At 33.0% G+C, this 22,372-nt stretch overlaps 1 protein-coding gene across 4 annotated transcripts in view; it reads right to left on the bottom strand.

Annotated features, from left to right (window-relative positions):
• Window positions 1-1,212: 1,212 nt before the first annotated feature.
• Window positions 1,213-22,372, bottom strand: part of PIK3C3 (phosphatidylinositol 3-kinase catalytic subunit type 3) — a 118,232-nt gene continuing 97,072 nt past the window's right edge. For 3 of the 4 annotated variants that reach the window (XM_036229991.1, XM_036229994.1, XM_036229995.1), the window contains 3 exons: window positions 18,576-18,666; window positions 9,648-9,773; window positions 1,213-1,997 (listed from right to left, as the gene is read on the bottom strand). In XM_036229991.1, the coding sequence (XP_036085884.1) occupies window positions 1,983-1,997; window positions 9,648-9,773; window positions 18,576-18,666 (232 nt within the window). In that variant the 3' untranslated portion in view covers window positions 1,213-1,982. The remainder of the gene's footprint in view (window positions 1,998-9,647; window positions 9,774-18,575; window positions 18,667-22,372) is intronic. The other variant, XM_036229992.1, reaches the window with a different exon arrangement.

Genomic DNA, 22,372 nt, shown 5'->3' with positions numbered 1-22,372 from the left:
TTTCTTGCTAGAAAGCTTTATCTCCCTTACAGGTCTTATCAAGTTGCACTGAATACAAGTTTACTCATGGTCAACCCTCCTTACTAATCATCAGTGTTTGCACTTGTAGATTTCATATTAGTCCAAAAATTACTTGTAGAACTCTATGTAAACGTGCTCTTATCTATGCAAAGTCTGTAAAGATGAGTAATATGAAACAGTTTTGCCTTATGGTAATTCAGACAGGGATCAGCAAGTTATGGCCCGAGGGTCAAATCTGGCCATGCCATTTGTTTACATGTTGTCTATGGCTGTTTTTTTTTTTTTTTTTTTTTTTTACTATAACAGCAGAGCTGAGTTGTGACCAAGATCATATGCTTGCCAAAGCTGAAGATATTTACCATCGTGGCCCTTTACAAAACAAGTTTGGCACCCTCTATAGCAGATGCAAGTATAACAAAAATGTTCCACTTTTACTAAATTCCAATTAAAAATCTATAAATAATTAAAGTTCAGAAGGCTGGAGCGGTCACTTTCAATACGGCTGTTGTGAGAAAACTTTTTGGAGGAGGTGCCAATAGAAACAGGACTAAAGGAAAGAGAACAGACTAAAAGCTTCTAGGCAACAAACATGATATAAATGTGTGACGCAAAGAAAAAGCAAGATAGAGGATGGAGTTTGCCAGTTACTTTGGGCATAAACTCTCTTAACGAAGATTTACAAAGGTCTTTTCATCTTTACCATTTTTCTAATTTACATGTGTGTTTTATACAAATCACATTCCACATGCTTCTGTGAAGTCTCCTAATTATGTGCTTCCTTTTTCCTGCTGGTAACCTGACTCTAAAGAGACAAACTCACAGATAAGAATTTGGTGACAAATAAACATTATAATTAATGGCACTTTCTGAAACTGTGCCTTAATGTTCTTAATCTTTCTATCATTTGATATTTAATATTTATTTAGCACCAAAAGAATGAAATGTTATTTTTCTTTCAGAACAAAGTCACATGACTATAAAACATATTTATTTGTAAAGATTATTATTGTATTGCTCTTCTCATTTGTGTGCATTCCTTCTACCCATGAGGCAAAACAAAACAAAACAAAACAAAAAACAAAAAAAAAAACACCTAGATGGATGAGTGGGATTCCTGGTCTTAAAAGACAAAAAAATCAAAATCAGAAAATATATTACATTAACAGATCTATTTCACAAGGCATTTGAAAATTAAGTTTGCATTAAAAAATTTTTATTGCAGAAGACAATTTATGTTTACACATATATTTAAAAATATCTTAGACTCAATATGAAAAGCTGCTGTCGTATTACCTTTTGGCCAGTTATCCAGATATGACTACATTTTTCATATCCTGCTTTATGTATTTACATCCTAGGAGAATTATGGTATATAGTTATCAAAACAAAACAATATTTTTAAGAGAAAATGAACATGTAATTTGGAATATATATAATTCTTGAACTGTAAAAGAACGAGCTATATAACATGTAAATCTTTAAGTATCATAAATTAGGCAAAAAACAAACGAGAGAGTAAGAAGGAAGAAGGGAGAGACAATCAAAAACCTTCTAACTTGAGATAATCCAAATTCATGTAACTGCTCTCCTGATGTGAGGAGATGAGGGCGAAAAGGATGTTTCAAGACCTACAATATTTTACTATTTCCACATAAAATTCCTCCAGAACTCTCATAATATGTACATGATCCTGGAGTAGGCTTCTCACATCTTAGTTTTATTAGCAATGTGTACATTTGAAAATAAATATATACAATATTTCAAAACAAACCATTCAAGACCATATTTAAGCAATGACATCCAAGGATACTTAATTCAGGCATAATGTAACATTTAGGATATATGGTATCTTGAAGATTAAATGTTCTATTTCTTGTTACTCTAAAGTCTTCATTATAAACAAGTTGCTTCTAAAGTAGTTTTCTTACACAGCCAAGCATCTTGTTGGACCAAACCCGGTTTCATTTTCTCCAATACTACAAAAAATTAACAAAAAATAAACAAAGAGAAAATAATTAACCTTACTGTTCACATAGATAAAACAACAGTCTGTAGTTTTAAAAAATGGTTAGAAAGAGATGAACACATAATTCTTTGATAAAGTTAGCTAATTCCAGTCCTTAAAAAAAATCTATTAAAAAAAAAAAGGCAATAGAATTGTTTTACTAACTGCTATGAAGAGGATTTCAATTAACCACAATGTATAGGATTCCTGAGACTTGGCTTAAAAATGAGTTTATATGAGAACATATTTTAGAGGAGTGTTTGCTGACTATAAACGCAAGACAACTCAATTATTATTACATGGTAAGCAAATCTATCAGAAGGAAGGCAAAAATTCCACTGAATTCTACAGTGATAGATAATATTTTGAGAAATGTCCTTAAATCTTGTTGCAAAATTTTCAGAAAGAATGTAAAAACGGTAGTTTATTCCACAGACCACTTTCACAACTACTTCATTCCATAAATCGCTTTAGTCCATAACCACTTCATTCTAGAAATGGTCTGGAACAAAATCAAAGAAAGTAGTCCTGAAAGGATAAGACAGTCCCACTCAAGAGCTGTTTGGGGCCCAATGCATTACCAGTGTTCAATATTAAAATATCAAGTAGAAATAGAAGAAATCAACATTTTTGATACCTATTTTGTGCTAGGCATCCTCACAAGCTTATATAGAAGTATCTATGATACTGCCCTCTCTTCATTATTATTGTCTCTCGAATTCAGCATTCAGTGAAATCGAATAGAAGGCTACACCTATTACATCTGAGGACTATCTAATGCAAAACTCATCAGCAATTGGTAAAGGTTATTGGTAATAGGTAAAGGTTGTCTTTAACATGTGCAGATACTATCAGTCTCTCAGTAAGGACAACTCTGATCATTTTGTTTGGGTGACTATACATTGAGTCCTCCATATCTCACTCAGGTACCTTCTTGTTCAGTAACATATATGCTGGCATTATCTTGGAGGTATTAAGAATGCTGTTTATGTGCAACATAACTTTGTTTCTATGAACTTCACCTTGTTATTACTTTGAGGGAAAATGTGATGGGGGAAAAAAAACCTCACAAAAAAATTTGTATGTGTGCACATGTGTGCATATGTGTGAGAATGTGAAAGATGCCGACTGCTTTTAATTTAATACAATTTAAGTGGTAATCTAGAAAGAATATGGCAGGATTTGTTTTTCATGCTAATAAGGAATGTAATTTGCAAAGTAAGAAGCTATATAAATGTTTTCTTAAAGGCAGTATCAGAGAAAATATTGACAGATGGGTGCTAGAGTAATCAGAGGGATCACTTTATAAATTATATAAATGTCTAACCAAAAATAAATAAATAGACTTCTCAAATCGTCTTTGGCACTTATAAAAAAAAAAACACCTATGTTTAATTGGTGCCTACTATGTGCCAAGAACAGTTAAGGTTCTATGAGAAACCTCAAGTTACTTGAGGCAAAATGTTTATATAGAGAGAGTCATATAATATATACACACACACAAGTTGGGCAAATAGGTGGCGAACTCATTCTAGGCAAAGAGCAAAAACGTACTGATTGGCGGGAAGGAATAGTGATGGGTTCTTGGGTATTAAGAATTGTCATGGGGTAGGTCTTTAGAGCTACGAAGAAAGGTTGGTGGAAGATCATGAAAACTGATTTCTGAAGGCTGGTGGAAGATTATGAAAATTGAAAATGCAGGTTAATGTCAAATTGTGAAGAATCCTTGCTGACATGTTAGGAATTCTAAAAATTCTGGAAACAAAAACTGTGAATGTGTATGTTTATATGTTTGAGAAAAATGCTGATACTGAACAGATGGTCTCTAATACATTTCCTAAATACTTCAAAGTGTCTTTGTGTATGGTAGAAAAAAAATAGTGATAACTATGTAATGGAGCAAATCCCAAATATTCAACACCCTATGCATTTGTAGAATTTATATAAAAGGGTTGGTTTGATATAACATAGAGTGGCAAGATAACAACAGTATAACAACCAACCATATTAAAAACCATTATTGAAGCAAACACACAAATCTTACCATAAGTTACATTTAAGTGTTTGAAAACTTTCCTTAGAGAAGTTAAGGAAATTAAATTTATACAGATGAAAAATAAACTGCAGGACATTTTAGCTGAAAATTTATGAGGCATTCTGCTGATTGTTGCTATATAATAATTAACTATTCTTAAGACCTTAAAACACTTGTAACGAAGCAAGTGCCGATATGTTGTTTTAAACATCGTGGGTTTTAGCAGGTACTTGTACAGCAGTGCTGATGGCAGTGCAACAAGAGAGTGCATGTGGGTCAATAAAATTCAAGGCTGGTTTTTAACCAACATGCAAAATAAATGTTATCCTGTATTTATCATATTTATCTTGAATTAACTGTTCCCAATGCCTCCCTTTTATATCATACTCTATTGGCTGTTTGCACAGCTTGTTTTTTTGATGGTCAAATGAAAAATTATGGAGAAAAAAAGATTAAAAAGATGGTGTTTAAAATTTACAAGGGGTCTACAGCCATGCTATCCTAAACAAGCCCGATCCTGTCTGATCTCAGAAGCTAAGCAGGGTCGGGCCTGGTTTGGATGGGAGACCACCTAGGAAGACTAGGTGCTGCAGGTGTAAAAAGCAAAAAAAAAAAAAAAAAAAAAATAAGGGATTGTAAGCTGACAAGGCCCTTGAAATCTGTGAGGTCAAACAAGGGTTGCCTCATCTAAAAAATAAAAAAAATTAATTAAAAATAAATAATAAAATTTATAAGTGTATTTTTAAAAACTAGCTACTCACAACAAAATTTATTCATATCTAATAACGTTTAGATGTATAATGAGCATAAATGTTATTCAGAAACTATTGTTCATTTCTACAACCCGGGGTTTGAGTCTGAATCTGGACTTCGTCACCTATTAACCTTGAGACCTTGGGCAAGTTATTAACCTAGCTAAGCCTCAGTTCTCATCTATAAACAGGCCTGGTAATATAACTACTTCACAGGCTGAACGAGGTAATGCCAGAGAAAGCATTTCATATAATTCCTGGCACATTTACGTGTTCAAAAGGAAGTTATTGCCATTACTATTGTTTGTTGTTGTTGTTCTTATTCCTCCCAAGATAAACGGAATAAATTAGGAATAGATCTGGGACACAAAATGATACAAATAGATTTGTATGATATAGTGGTGTTATTTATTTAAGCCATTGGTCTGGGAATCATCTGACACTTTATGAAATTATTTACTAAATTAAAAAATAGATTTGGTTTAGAGCAGAAAAATTTCTATTCAGCTACAGAATTCAATACTTTTTGTTTTGTTCAATAAAATATTTTACACTGCTATTCTTTATACCTAACGGAAAATTAAGGTCCATATAATATAAACTCAGAAACAGTGCTCTATTCTCTCCTCCTCAGGGCATATGCATCTATGCCCTCTCAAAGTAGATGAGAAAGTAGTGCTGTTACAGTGGAAACATTTTACACTGGGTGTAGGTCAGCACATAAAGGTAAAACAGCAATATCGATAAACAAAATTACTCAAGAAAAGCCCTTCAGAAATCAACACGTAAAACAGACATCTCTAAAAAAGTCCAAAACAGGAAGCTTTCCCTTTAGTACAGTACTGATGCAAAAACAAACAAACAAACAAACAAACAAACAACAACAAAAAATGAAACAAGGCACCTGTTTCTTTGAGCTGCAGCAGATGGGGCAGATGACTTGTACTTATAGGCCATGTTATAAAAAAAAAAAAAAAAATACAAACCCTGCTATACTGGAATCACATTTAACAAGGTAAGATGTCATGTCACGGGAGGCACTTGACATCTGAAACACTTCTGAGAACTCTACTAACATTTATTAGGGCACAGGTCCCCAACCTCTGGGCCACAGACCAGTACCGGTCTGTGGCCCGTTAGGAACCGGGCCACACAGCAAGTGAGCAGCAGAGCTTCACCGTATTTGCAGCCACTCCCCAGCACTAGCATCACGGCCTCAGCTTTACCTCAGATCATCCAGCATTCAATTCTCATAGGAGCACAGGTCCCTGGTGCCAAAAAGGTTAGGGACCGCTGTATTAGAGAACATATGTTCTTCAGGGGAAATGTCAGACAGAATAACCACACCAATTTCCTTCTTTCATTTTTTTTAAAGTATATATATAGTTAATATAGTTAAATTCTCTCTAATTAAAAGCGTGGGCCTGCGTTTCTCCTTCTTGAATACTGTAGGGGCTAAGCAAGCATTCTTGGCAAACGGACAGCAGTGATGTGTTCTTAGAATATGAGCTTAGGTTAACTTTCTGAACCCAATTTATTCTTATTTTTTTAATGTTCAGTCTATAAAAAAATAAATCTCTAACCTCAGTTAATCTACCAAGATTCAATAAATTCAATTTAATATGTATTAAGATTAATGGAAACCATACCCCATTCTCCATATTTCTACCATCAATCAGTGAAGAGAAATATAGGCAGGCAAAACAAGAAATAGGGAAGAAATGGGCTGCAGTATGCGAGACTACCAACATTCCAGTTTTCGAGCTGTTAGTGATCCAAACTGAGTGATCGCTACCATTCTATGCAGGCAAGACTAGAAGGTCCTTGAAAGATCATTTCAGCAGGAAGAAGAACTCTGATGATGTAATTTCAAAGACAGTGACCCACATTAAAGTGTTTTTCAATGGAAAATTTGTACCACTAATAGGTGGGTGTTGCTAGGAAACGAATATTGCCGTGTTTAAACTCTACCCTTCATGGGGAATGGCATGATAGAAAAAAATAAGAAAATAAATTTCAGCATTTCAACATGATAATTGGATCTGGCGGATTTTTAATCTTTTAGAACATCAGTTTTTGTTTAATGTTGAAACAACTGTAATGTTTGTCAACATTGGAATCATTCTACCTCCATTTTACACTGTTTTACAATCCAGAGTGATGAATAGGAATGCACTAAAATTAGCGTGAATCAATTAACAACATGCATCCTAATAAATGCTATGAGTGACAAAATAAAAGATGTTGGTCATTAGAAGTTGAGTGTGCATGTGATTTATTAGTATTAATACTTAGAAAATATATGTAGAAGTATAAGTTTCAGAAAGAAAACAAATTTCAGAGATTAGTTAAGAGCCAGGTATGCTTCTGTAATTTTATAATTTGATCAAATTTATGTGACACTAGTACCTTATTTATTATCTCTTGTACCCTGCAATTCCTAAGCAAGTTCCAATGAAATTTAACATCCTTCGGTTACTTTTATTTTGATATTCTTTCAGGAGTACAATAGTATGGGCATAGGTGAGATATTTGAGAAAACCTAAAAACATGAGCATTTTCAAGTTCATAGGATAAAGAATATGGGATTCTGATAAAGAAAACCTGAATTTCTTAAGCTAGGAAACAACTTTTTTAAGTGGTTCAGTCTTCTCATCTAAAAAAAGGGATAATGCTAAAACTCAGATGATATAGTAAGAATTACATGATATTAAAAAATGAGAAGCACTATATGAAGTACAAAGTTCAAGTAAAGTGAAGCTATTATCCCAAATATTGCCCAAGATATTGTATCTATGATTATAAAATAGAGCTGAGATATAATCTAAAAAAAATTTATCTACATAAGTATCCATGCTACACTAAAAGTCCACTTTTATCATTCTGGGATGATGATGGTGGTGGTCCTTAAGTTGTTGGAATCATCCAGGTATTTACTCATAACTCTTATATTCATGTTGCTATTGCCTTGTTTTTCTACACATTTTATTATCAAGAATTTATCCTAGTCCAAAGAATTTGTAACAATAGAAGCTGAAGTAATTTTAAATAATGAATTATCCAGAATTTCTATATCTTAATTACTATTTTACTGAATAACTAGAAAATAGGAACCTAGGAAATAGACTTGATCTATTAAGTCTATAGTATTAACTAATAATCTATTAGTTAATGGTTATAAAATGGTCTTTCTCATGTCAAATTTAAGATTATGCCTATCTGTATAATCAATTCATCAACGACATTCATATTTTCTCTATGAACAGAAAAGGTACATGGCAATAACTCAGTTCTGAACAACCTTCATAATTTAACTATTCGGGCAGGGGATGAGATTTCATTTATTAAGTCTTTGTGGTAGTCAACATTAGCTTTGTATATGAAAAGCAATTAACTTTTATACATCTCTGATATTAGATTAAATATGTTAGTTTTTAACTTTAATATCAATCACTTTATAGAGGTTAAAACTGAGGTCCAGAGACATTGGTAAACAAATGTCTCTCTATTACTACATCCCCCAAATAATAGTATGGTCTCTCTTTTTTTTTTAATCAGGTTCTTCCTCTCCTCCATTTTTGATAATTACAAAAATAATCCTTCTAGTCTTAGATTCAGTTAGTGAAACAAAATATACATCTTATTTAAGTCGACAATACTAAACCATAAAAACAAAGCATGCCACTAGTTCAATTTACAGAACTAGAAAGCTCAGACCTTGTGCTTGAGCATATTAGATGAGTGGCATTTAATTCTTTAAAGATGACATACTTCTGTCTTCTCTGCATATGCATCCCTCTTCTATCAAGAGGTGGAATTTATTTCTTCTATCAGTGAATCTGGCCTGGCCTTGTGACTTGTTTTAAGAGGCCTGCTGCTTCTGCTTCCCCATTCTCTTGAGGAAGCCAGTTGCCATGCAGTAGAGCAGCAGCTCGGGCTGGAGTACTCTGTGGTGAGAATATCACTAGCCCAGGAAAAGATCAAAATTCATAATTCAGCTTCTACTGAACATGTATCGCTTTCACACCATCATAAAGTTGGAAAATCTTAAATCGAACCATCTATAGATTAAAATGTTAGTAGTTGGAAAATAAAAGGGTAATTAAAGAAATGGTTAAAGGAACTGACAAGGCTTGATGACATACTAGACACTAGTTGAGGGAGAAAACAAAGCAGACAGGCTTTACACTTGGGTACTTAGTAAAAGTATTATTAACTGAATGTGTACTCAGGAAAGAATTCGCGAGAGGTGCGTGAAGGTATGAGAGAGGAAAGCAGCCTAGTTTTTCTGTTTGCTAACATTTTATATCATCCTTATTATGAAATTCATAATTAAAACAGGTTTTAAATCTGAAGATTATCATCATTGGCTAGTGTGAAAAGGTATTCCCTGAGACATTTGTATGACAGATTCTGCTAACAGTAAGTCTATGGATAGATCTTTTTAGTGTGTGGAATATATTTCTTTTCTCAGCTTCGAAACTCCTTTCCTAATACTTCACCATTCACCCAAACCCAGCAACTATTGAAGTCTCACTTACCAAGGCTTCTGCTAGACCCAAAATCATTCCCAAGAAGAGTTTATAATCACCACTGACTAAAAAAGGTAAATACACCTGTGTTGGCCTCCACAATTTACTATACATTCCACTAAATTTAAGTGAAATGTTTTAGAGTTAATCATTCACGGAACACATTCACATCAGCTGGCTGGTGAGATGTCAAAAAGGCTTGACCAAAAAAACAGAAAAGATACCAGTTAGCAGGAGGAAAGTGTGGCTCTCACAGGACTCTGGAGTAGCTGAGATAAAGGCGGCGTCCTCAAAGAACTTACCTGGGCAAACTTGTGAATCTGTTCTACCACTGCAGCAAAGAGCGCGTGGACACTTTCATCAATCAGACTCTGCATGTAATGCACCGCCTCTTCATCCGACAGGTCTAAACGGAACTTATCCTGAACCTACAAGGTCACAGTCTATTAGTGTTTTAAATAAAGAAAAACACATGTATTTTGAAGAGACAGAGTTAAACAAATATAGATATTAATATTATGAGCTATTTCTATAACAAATGAGTGATTTGTAACTTCTAAGGAGCTCGAGATACTGTTCAATTGAGTTTGGAAATTTATTGTCTTTGCTATATGCTCTTTATATCACCTATCTTTGTTGGTTGCAAAAATTTTTTAAGAAAAATAAATATAATTAAAATATGATTCTGTCAGGCCCTGCACATTTAAAAGTAGATTTAAAAAAAAAAAAAACCCTCTTAAAGGCGTGCTTCATTTTTTTTACACTTCAAATCTAGAACTACCATATCCATTTTAAATTGATATTAACAATCTCCTTTACTTTTTCTATCATTCATAGTGAAATGGATATAACAAGATGAGATTATATCAATATTCTTCCCCACCTTTACTGTCTGTACTAGAACAAGAACTGTGTCAATCACTGGTAAAATAAACTACACTACATCTTCTAAAATGTCTCTCTTCCTGTACTAGTTTCCTGTATTTCTTCAAAGAACTACTTCAATTGGTCTATAATTTCCAAAGACAGAGGAATATTCTCTTAGTCCATATCTAAATTTATACCTGATTTTTAATAAGTACTAGAAAAAATCAGAGATATGTATGAGAAAGAATGATTCCCTAAAACATAAAAGTCAGTGTTATGGAATGACTACTTTGTGCAAAACACTGGGCAAATACATAACAGATTTTCACTTGACTCTCAGATGGCTCTGAGTTAGATAGTATCTCCATGTAAAGGATGCAAAAACCAAAGTACAGAGAATTTATGAAGCCAACCCAGGGACCCTTAACTGATAACAGGCTCATGCTTCCAGACAGTCTCACACCACTGCACATGCCCATTATACTCTACCCCTGTCTGCTCCTATCATGCCCCAGATACACATCTGCAAGGCGAGTTAGGAGAAAAATGGGATTTTCAAGTGGATTAAAAGTAGTTCGCATTTAGTATTTCCTTTTAAGTATGTGCTTTAATTACTAGAAAACTAGTAAAAAGAAAAGATGATATAACCCATGGCTCCAGCTCGGTGCTCTCATTCCTTCAATGGATTGGAGGCAAGAGATGATCTGACAGGGAGTAAAGGAGAGGTAGATGTAAAAAGTGAAAGAAAATTCGGCAAAGCGAAATCTCAGGGTATATCTTCAATGAACTAGCTCTCCCATTTCTGGATCCCAGTTAACGACAAACATGTTCCTTAAGTTTAGTCCTTTATTTTCCTTCACCTCTACTTAAAGAGATCATGTCTTGACAATTCTGGAACTATTTTTAAGCACATCAAAAAATTACAAGGCAGGAGAAACAAAAATTTAATCCAATTTATCAAAACTTACATACTTTTGTAAGTGCTTGAATTACAAACAAGATGTGTATTTGCATATAAAGAAAATATGATCATATGAAAACATTCTTTTATAACAAAGGATAACTGCATACATAGTTGATTTTATAGCACATATACTGACCTGTTAGGCTATTTGTTATTGTCCCCCTAGGTCCTTAAGGTTCTAAGAATTTTTTCAAGCTACATTCCTTGTTCTTCAGATTATGTAATTTTTACTGATTTAAGTTCACTGACTCCTCCCCTCCTAATGCCATACCAATCTGCCTTTAAAGCTATCCAATTATTATTTCATTTGTTATATCAGCTCTAGAATTTTGTTTTTTACTTTCTAGTTTTTATTTCTCTGTTGAAATCATTATCTGTGCAGTCTTTGTGGATTTATTTTTCCTTAAGCCCTTGAAAATATTTAAAACTACATTATAAGGAACTTGTTTTACCATGACCATTACCAGATACTCAAATTATCTAAAAGTTCCAGAGAACTAAAACATGTATCCATTCATTTTTGTCTTGCTTTTCAGAGTTACTCATACAACTTTACGCCCTTTAGAGAGAGAGAGAGAGAGAGAGAGAGAGAGAGAGAGAGAGAGAGAGAGAGAGAGGGAGGGGCAGGGGGTATTGGTTCTTCTATATCTTATCTTTAATTAAACGTCTTTAGTGCCTTTTTTTTTTTTTTTTGGTCCGCCATATGGTAGCACCTTCACTAGACACACCTCTCAGTTATATATCCTGAGTCTGTGATGTGTCTGTATTCATCTTAAAAGTTTAACACAGCAGTATAGAAATGGTATAGAATATGGTGGAACTAATGGCTTTCTTTATTTGGATACTACATTTCAAGTAATAGATTATAAATTTTATAGGCTTCTATATTAGCCACATGCCAGTTAGTTCTTATTAAGCTTAACATCAAGTGGAAGTTGAGCAGCAACCAACCAAAACATGACTTGTTATACGAGTCCATGATGAAAGATTCCTAGAACTGATAAAAACTTTGGTGAAATATAGACCCAAGCCTTAGGCAGTCGAAACTAAATGAGGCAAAATAAATTTTAGTTTCAATTTTTCTGTTCTTTAAAACCAGTCTCTTATTTTTAAACATGGGATGATATTAGAGAATAGCTTTCTTCCTTTATGCTTTCTAATTTCTAATTCCTAAATAATAAAAATTAGTATTATCACTGTCCTTTTAAAACCCTCACTTATAAACTGAAAGTAAAATCCATTTTATACAAATCTTATTGAAATTTGACTTACAAGTAGAAATGAACCCTTATATTTAAAGACCTATTTCTTATTTTATTTTATTTCTTATTATGGTAACCAGTTAACGAAATCCAGTAAGTTTCAAGTGTACAATTAAACAGTAAGCCATACATACTTTGCATTGTGTGTTCACCACCTATAGTTGGATTTCTTTCTGTCACCAAATATTTGAAAGACCTATCTTTTTAAATCTACCAGAAACTACTCAGTTTTCTCTTTTATTTTTGAAATTCTTGCCTATTACAATCGTTAATACAATCTAGACCAAGAACAGTTTTCTCTTTTATTTTTGAAATTCTTGCCTATTACAATCCTTAATACGATCTAGACCAAGAACATCAAACTTAACGTTATCACCTTATATTTGGATGTCTTGTCTTTAAAAGTATAAAATATTGGTAATATTAAAAACTGACTAAAAATAATTTTATGGAAGATTATGAGCATGATTTCATCTTGAAAAGTTATAATCTTCTAAAAACAGTCTCAATTAACATCCTCTTTGCCAATATAAAAAGGACTGATTTTACATGTGGTAGCATCATTTTTGTATTGGACTGTGGGAGATGTTTTAATCTGGAAAATCTGTATTTTATCTAGCCTATAAACAATGATATTTTAATTTACTTACAAAAAAAAAAAAAAGCCTAACTTTCCTAGTCCAACACAAAAGGGCAGTATAACCTCTCAAATTGAGCTGGGGAGGTAATTATTTATTCCCTAGAATCATCGGGTTATTGTCAACTAAGTTATCTACCAGCTCATTCCAGTTTTCCATTCATAATCAAATGATGACATAAGAATTAATGTGCTACATTAACACAACAACAAAAAAGGTGGATAACTATTTCTTATAAGAATATGTAATTGACAAAATCTACTCAACAGCCTCTATCATTCAAGTGTCATGGTTCTAGAAAGGTCGTAATGAATGATGAATCCATTTGCTACTCAGTTAGCCCTTACCAGCAAGTAATAGAAAGGCTCTGCTTATCCAAGTCTCATTTTCAGATATTTTTAAACTCAGTATCTTTTAACTAGAGAGATCATTTTTTCATTGTAGCCTGACATTACAGTTTTCTGAAAAATATACTAAACATATGTCCTTGGCAGCACAGCTTTTAAAGGAAAACATGGGCATTTCTCACCAGAGGCATTCAGTATAATTGATGGACAGTTGTGGTGCCAACCTTAGGCAGTAAAAGTAGTGTTCCTAAAATTTACTGAGTTCTTTGTATGCCAATGAATTACTGGTTGTTGATATCCAATCAAGCATTCATATCTGCTACAAAGGACAGAATCAAATCATCTGATTTCTCTGCTTTCAAAATAGAGATCTATCATATCAATTCTTTTTTCTTCAAAGCCCATGGGCCTCAATTTGGATACATTAAAAAAGAACTGGAGACTCGGTAGCTTATTTTTCTATTAAAATTTTACCACACACTTAAAATAAACATTTAATGATTATGAAATAAAATAATGAGCAATATGGTTTTCTTATATTTGAAAACTAATTTAAAACTATGTTTTTCCTAATCTGTCCCTGAGCATTTCACATATTAATCTGAAAGACAGCCATCCTTAAGAAATAAGATCCTTGTCTATTATATCTGCTTTTCTGGTTAATATCGGATGACTGATACTTTCCTTTTTACACTTCACACTTCTGGTCATGAGGTATCCATGTGTCAAATGGTTCTTTTGGGAAAATAATTAGGAATGATATAAATATGTAGAAGGATAAGTAACCTCATTCTACCTGTGATCTCTTACTCTATTTAATGGTCAAACCAAACTCGTGAGAGGTTAGGAGAGCTAACAGCTAAGCAAGGATCTCACAGTCATTTGTTTTGTGCACCAAAGGGGCTGACGAACAAAAAATTAGACCTCCTTTTAATCCCAAGGAACAATTCATTAAATGTGATTCATAATAAAAACCACAGATTTAGTTTAAAGTTCTTGAACTACACAGGAATGATACAGCTTTTAAACTGTAAGTTCTATACATACACACACACCCACAAACCCACCTACTCACCCAGCCCCTAACACTGCAATTAATACTAAGAATTAAATTTTGTCTTAAATAGATTTTGATGAACAGTCTTCTTGCATCTACCCACATTTTCAGGTGAACAGAGGTGTTCCTCAAACAAAACTCTGCAATCCATTTGTAGACAGAATTGCATTGTCTTTCGTACGGAGCACAATGATTTCATCTATACCTAATCTTTATTTTCTATCTTTAAAAGCTCAAAATACACTATTAAAAGACTAACATTAGCACAGAAGGCATTTACCTAAAATAATTTGGTGTTTAACATCTCTGAAATAATAGTAATTTTCATTAAAATGATAAAAGCAGATTTCCTTTTTAAATTTTTATTACTCAAAAGTATTAGAATTAGAAAAAAAAAATGTTTTGCCTTGTACTCATTCCCCAACAATTTAATTCCAAAAGTAATTACAACTAAGGGACAATTTTCAGTTATAAAAATGAAAGGAAGAGTTTTAATCTAAGTATTATTTTCTTGCTGTCTTCATTTGATGTACTTGAGCTGCATTAGAATACAAAACAATCTTTCTTTGAAAAGAAAACCTACGATTTAAAATAAAGAGTAATTAAAGAGAAAAGTAATGAAGCTGAACCCTCATCAAACCAATCCTAAAAGAGAATCAATACTGTAAAGAATTGTTTGTTATAAGAAATATGGATACCATTTTTTAAAATCCTACACTGCAAAAGTTCCATGAGAGTGGATATTATGGCTTATATGTTTATTAATCTTACAGGTCCAAAGGTAATTTAATTTTACAGGTCATCTGCAATAGATCTTCAGATAATTTATAGCGGCTTGTAATATGTGTGTGTGTGTGTGTGTGTGTGTGTGTGTGTGTGTGTGTGTGTATTCCTTTGTTTTAAAGCTTAATAAAAAAAATCAGTTTAAAGGAGAACATATTCAATTAATTCTTCAACACAAAACAGCATTATCTCATTAAATTACTTTGAACAAACTTGTTACTATAGTTTAAAGGTTTCTTTTTTTATTATTGAGTTAAAAGAACATGAGCGAAAAAGCACTGATTGTTAAGTGGTCATGTTTATCCATTAAACTAGTTTTACTTTCCCTTTCCCTCTTTTTTTTCTGAAAAGAGATTCGTATGCATCAAAAAGCTAAGAAAGGTTTAAAACTATTTGAAGATAAGTAATTATCTTCTTTCAACACTCTCCCTAGTAGCTAAGTTAATAATTTGCTGGAGAATGCATATGCTTTTTATCTCATATATTTTTACTTTTCTTCATTCACTCGTACATTCTGTAGAATTTGACTAAGAAGTCTTTTTTCCAAACCACGTTTATAAAATATTTAATTTATTCAAAGAGAGCTGACACACACCTTTGCTGGTGATAACTAAAATTTCCGACACCACTATCAACCCAGTATTTAATTTCCTTATCTTTTATCTTTCTTCTGTATAACACTGATTGCTATTAACGTGCTGTATTTTTTACCTACCTTATCTCGTTTTTTGTCTATTTCCCTTACTAGAAGGTAAATTCTATGAGGACAGGAAATTTTGTTCTGTTCATTATTATTATAATTCAAACACTGAAACAGTGCTTGGCACATAGTAAACAGCTCAATACATTCTGTTGAGTGAATGAGTTAAGTATAAAGAATATTCATGAAAAGATACACTCAACCTGTACAGGAAGGATTACCTTTGGGATAGAGGAATGCAGGTGAGTGCGATTCCACACTAACTGTATTTTGATTCATTAATAAACGAAGATTTAAAACAAATAGGGCAAAATGTTAACTTCTGTTAAATATGTCTGGCGGTTAATAAGTGTTTGTTACATGAGCATTCATATCTTTTTATGATTTAAATATTTCATATAAAAATTATTAAGGAAAAAACTAGTGTAATCAGTTTGCTTGCTGGATATTAGACTATCCCTATGCTTTACTAATATAAGCATTATAACATTGCTTTAATCAATATGTATTATTTTTTAATATGTATTTTATTAGACTACTTGGATAACTTTGCTCTAAATCATCAAAGTATTAAAAAAACTTTGCACAAGCTTCTCATAGCAGCAAGCAACGAGTGGCACACTAACCTACTACCAGTTACTCACTGACGTTTGTGATTAAGAACTATGTTTGAATTTGTGATGAAATCTCACCTTTTGGGGCAGTTGTAGTTTCTAAGGAATAAACAAATCTGATTAACCAAAATATAGGTTCCGTATAAAAGTATTCACTTTCCAAAAAATGAAACAAATCTGATATATATTAAAACAAGTTATGGAGACAGGAAAATATTTTTGCACATTGTTATGATTACTCAAATAATTTTAATAATGCATACTTCTCTGAAGACTTCAGCCTCAAAAGTGCTACTCTTTCTCTACGTGGCTTCCATTTGTGAGGACAATGCAAAAATTTTATAAGTAGTAAGACTGCAAAGTTATGTCAGCAATTGGTAGTTCATCGAAGTATAAAAATCTACTACTTCTTTACAAAGCCAGCCAATATGAAACAAATTTCAGCTTATTCCAGCATAAGTTTCCATTATTATGATTTTAATGTCAAGTTTATGTTGTAATTGATTACTCCATATTCTTGATAAAAGAACAGAAAAAAAAAAGAAACCTTTTCTAAAATACCCTTTTGGGGAAAAATATGGTGAAATACCTTTTTTCAAGGTTCACTTAATTGAAACTAAAATAAACGGCTAGGGAGTACTAAAGAAAAATAATTCATGTATATGCTTTTTCTCCGTAAAGTGATTTAGTTCATATGTTAAAAAATAGTGCCATAAATATAGTTGGTAACAAAGGGTACTGTCTTTAATAAAACTATGATTTTTTTTAAAGAGAAACCAAGATGGTACAAAAAGATCTAATAAGAACATATGATGTAATTAGCAAAAGAAACTGGAAAACTAAGTTTGACAAGTACTGTTAGAACTTTCATAAATTGATTATGAACAAGAGTGAAGTCAGAGAAAAGTAAACATAAATGGGTTTAAAATAAACAGCAAAACAGACTCTGTATAAAGGGATGCAAAAAAAAAAAGGCAACAAAATTTGAAATCTGGGGCAGCCATCAATTAGAGCCAAGGAAATTTTCATCAACCAATTTCCAGAACCACAAGAAATTTGTTTACAAGCCACCCAGGCTATGGTATTTTTGTTATAATCACCTGAATGGACAAGATAATGTCCAATCCACAAAGGTATCTTTCTAATAATGTTCAGAAAGTTATGTCAGAACTTGGGGCTTTTGGCGCCAATTATTTTCAACCACCATTGCAATTCTACCTCTGATACTGCTACTGCCCTTCAGTAATTTTATACTTCTACAGTTAAAAAGCTACACTATCTTTCTTTGAAGTTTAATATTGATAATCATCCTGATATTTAATATCGATTTGTGTTATCTTGGGTAATTAAAGTGCTTTACATATACCTCCCTCCACATCAATGAATCAGAGAGTCAGAAATTAATTTGGATGAAAATCTACAAATCTGCTACCCTTCCGAATATCTCTTGCTGGAACTCAAGGTAAGATACTTCTGAATAACTGTTCATTTACATGATAGCTTTCCTTTGTTCTTCTCTTTGCAGGCTGACTTAAAAAGCAAGTGTCTACTCTCCTGACACAGCAAGTAACCCCTATAACCATCGGTATAAATAGGAAGGATAAAGAATGACTATTTTCTCCTACATGCTATTATGATATTTTGTTTATGATCCTTAGTACGCTTAGCCTGGGAGTGCCAAGAATCATGTAACTTCTTAGGAATACTAGAATAAGGCTAAACTTTTCAGGACAAAGAGCAAAGGCTGTGGTAGAAAGCTCTCTCTCTAGATATAGTGACCTATTCATGTGACCCTGGGTAAGAACAGGGAAGGAGATGGCACTGGCTGAAGAAGCCTTGAGAGAGATGTGAAAAAAAATTTACACGAGGTCTCTCTCTTAATTTATTTTACTGAAGAGTCTAGAGGCTGGGACAAAAACAGGATGTTGGTTTTTAAAACCCTAACATCTTTCGTATATGTAAAAGTAGACTGTGATGGCTAAGTTGCATAAAATTTACCTTTTTCACAGTTTTATCTGGTTCAAGAGCAATATCTGGAATGTTTGCATCCACCATTAAGGAAAACAAGTTCAAAATCAAATTAGAATACCTAAAGAAGATGGGAAAGAAAAAAAAAAAACAGCAACATGTTAGAATTTTGAAGTTTTCTCACATTGAGAACACTCCTAGAAATAGTGGTACCTAGATCTTTATAATAATTACTATTATTCCTCAGGAGAATAGAATGTGAGACTCTTTACCAGCTGTCTCAATGAAAAGTAAGCCCTGAAAAAATACTTTATTGTGGAGTCTTAATAGAATGCAATTTCTAGGTCTTACACTATGGAAAAAACTTTTGGCATAACCATCTAATAATGACATTCTTTTCAGTTTTTAGTAAGTATGGTCCTTTTGAAAGGGCCTAGGGAGACTCCATTTTATACCTAATTAGCATTTTACCAAACAATGAAGAGCTGTCTTTGCTAAATGATGACACGAATCTGCCACTTTAAGACTACCTGTGTGTTATGGGTAAATGCATGAAACGGAAATACTGTGATCCCCACTAATCATTCATGAGTATCGTACCGGGATACTAATCACCATTTTAGGGCAGTGAATGGTCTGAATGTAAATGATCCTGAATGAAGGAGAAAATAGCTAGTACTCTACTGTATTAAAAATGGACAAGATATTTAAATACCATCTTTGGATTATGCTGACTCCTATAGGAACTGAAGGTTTATCCTCACCATTTCTCAGACTTTTTATCTTCCTTCGAACAAGGAAAAAGAATGTCATTATTACAAATGCTCATTTCCAGAGGTGGGGAAAAGTAAATGAGTGCTCACTGGATCCACCTCCTGCTCCAGAACACTGATGTCAGACATCATGTTGTCAATCGCTCATTTGCACAATAGTGATAAGAGGAGATTCAGGTTTGACTTTGGGGATAGATGTGAGTAAAGAAAGTCTTAGTTTTAGGCAATGAAGGCTTTCTGCTGGTCTCAGTAAACATGTCAACAATACAAGTGCCTTGCATTGCCTTCAAGCAAAATCGGGATTTGGGAGAGGTAGAATCCTTCTTCCAGCCATCTATCTAAAAAAGTACAACCTGTTACATAAAAACTATTTAATACTTGAACTATAATGGCAATGGAAGTTGTAGACAAAAATTACTATCCATATGAACCTCAAATTACCTATTTTATCATTTTGAATTTTATATTGCCCATGAAAATCAAGAGGTACTATAATGAAAACTTCTATTTTGATGTAATCTTTTAACCAAATTAGGCCCTAACTCATTTATTCTCCTGAGGGGGGAGGGGGAAGTAAGATAATAGATAAACAGCTTTAACCTAGCTTTAAGTTACTGGTTTCCTTGTGGAAATTGATAAAAAGTGTATCACAGATGTTATGCCCCTTCTACTCATATAATTTTATTCATTCAACTAACAAATATTTACTGAATACTTGTTCTATACACTGTTCTAGGCACTAAGGATATAGTAGTGAACTGAACAAACAAGGTCCTACATTCATGAAGCTTACATTCTGAAGGAGGTCGGGGACTCACACAATAAAATGATAAAGAAGATACATCTCAGAGGAGATATCGGAGATGATGATACTAGTGCAAAGTCACTAGTATCTGGATCTTATTTAAAGTTACAAGTCTGGATGAAAATACTTAAGGAGAGAGTTTAAGGGAGAAAAAATTCAGAACTAACCTCTTTATACTGATAATGGAAGTTCTAAATAGTTCAATACATAGCGATTAGACAGAAGAGGGGGGCAAAAATCAGTAAAAAAGCAAGAGTGGCCAGTGAGACAAAAAGAAATCAGGAGAGTGGACTAAACATTTTAGCATTACTACTGTTTCTCGGAGTATTCAAAATAAATTTACCAATTAATTACTAGTACAATGGGTATTGAACAGTAAAAGAGACACTATGTTTTGTTACATGAAAATCATACCATCAAAGGTGTTCTGACATCTGCACAACTGTAACCACTCATAACTTAGTTCAACAGGGACTGCCCTGTTAATGTGGTCCACTGTTATTCAGGGAATTATTGCAGAAATTAATCAGCAATCAGTAAAAACCATGAAAAGAAGATGGTTGGTCATACTTACCAACCCTAATAATGTATCAAATAGCTTCAAACAAATTTGACTATTAGATTAATTATTAGGTCCTAAAGGAAATTTTCACTAATGCAACCATATTCTAAAATACATTAAAAAATAAATGTTCATGAAAAGATTAGGATCCAGCTAATCTTAACTGAAGTTTGCTGATTTTTAAATAAAAAATAAAACAATTTTCATGAAAACAACATAAAATTATTTAATCTCTGTGATTTTTCCTAATAGTGAAGAAAGTTAACTTTGGCTCTACATTAATAATCTGCTTCTGTTTTCTCATTCTACTGAACTGCTTTTAATCCATTATCAATGACAGTTTATAAGGCACAGTGTTTTCCTTCTGCTTTCAATAAGATAGAGTACCTGTGACATTTCTCCAGTTATCATTTCATATCATGTCTGGCTCCTCACTGAGATCACCATGGTTCCATCTAGTTTTCTGTAGGCTTTGACTATTTCAAATTAAAAATCCCGGATATTAAAGTGGAACTCTCATCTCAAAGTGCTTCTGCATCACCAGGCAAGTCAAAAGAACACTGATCTCATGATTCCTTTAGCATTTTTATAACTAAAACTGAGGCACTCTGCTACCGAAAGGATAAATAACGTGGTCGTTTTAAAATGCATGTTAGAGTTTGTGCGTTTTGATGGAAACTGAGTTAAGACTAAAGGTCTATAGAGTCAATCCAAAGGTTAAACCTGATTAATACAGGACAGGTATTTCCTACAACTGGCAGCATCAACATTACCTGGGAACACAGCCTCACTCCAGATGCGAAGCAGAAATTCTGGGGGTTCTCATACAAATATTGAAAGTTTTCATTCCATAAACATACATTGAGTGTCTATGTTCTAATCACTTTAGGATATGAGTAAATGAGATTACAAAGACAGACAAGACAGAGCCTGGGTAATAGGCAATTCACTGTCTATAAGTTGTATTTTCACCTGGAAGAACATACAGTATGTCTCTTGGGCTGGGATTTTCAGCTGAACTAAGAACATTCATTTTGCTTAGCTTGGTTGAAAACAAAGTTAGAGGCAAATGATCCTATCATTTTTGACTAATCATCAGAACGATGTCCTGAATTTAACAAACGTGACTTTTTTTCTGATGTTCAGTTCTAAGTAAACTAAGATGAAGGAAGCAGAGAGAGAGAGTGGCATTGTAGGAAAATGAAGGAATAGAGAAAAATCAACATTTTTTTTTTTTAGCAGAATGACTGATAAGGTGCTAAAGAGACAAAATCATATGTAATGTTTATTCTTCATTCATTTAACAAACTCCTGAATGTTTCTGAAGAGCAAACAAATCTAAGGCTGATAAAAGTGCTAGAGAGTAAAAATGATTATATTAATATCACTCTAAATAAGCTAAATGCTTCATTGATAAAAAAGTAGGAAGTCAGCTAGGGAGAAGGGAAATAACCTGGTGATTATAACCCTTCAAGGCTGGCCTTGCGAAGATCTGAATAGTAGGAAGCTGCTTAACCTTTTCTCTATCTCAGCACTGTCAAAAAACACAGTATATTTTATTAAAATGATTTCAATCGACTGGTTTTTGAAGCCTCCATGTCTGCTGAATTTTGTGTAATGGTAGCTTTCCATTTATTAAGATTTAGCAATCAGATAATTAATGGGAAACCAAGAAATTATTTTTCTT

This window comes from Rousettus aegyptiacus, unplaced genomic scaffold, assembly GCF_014176215.1.
Source record: "Rousettus aegyptiacus isolate mRouAeg1 unplaced genomic scaffold, mRouAeg1.p scaffold_m13_p_12, whole genome shotgun sequence".
Classification (NCBI taxonomy): domain Eukaryota; kingdom Metazoa; phylum Chordata; class Mammalia; order Chiroptera; family Pteropodidae; genus Rousettus; species Rousettus aegyptiacus.
The sequence above is the reverse complement of the archived record's forward strand: the minus strand, read 5'-3'. Positions and strand labels throughout refer to the sequence as shown.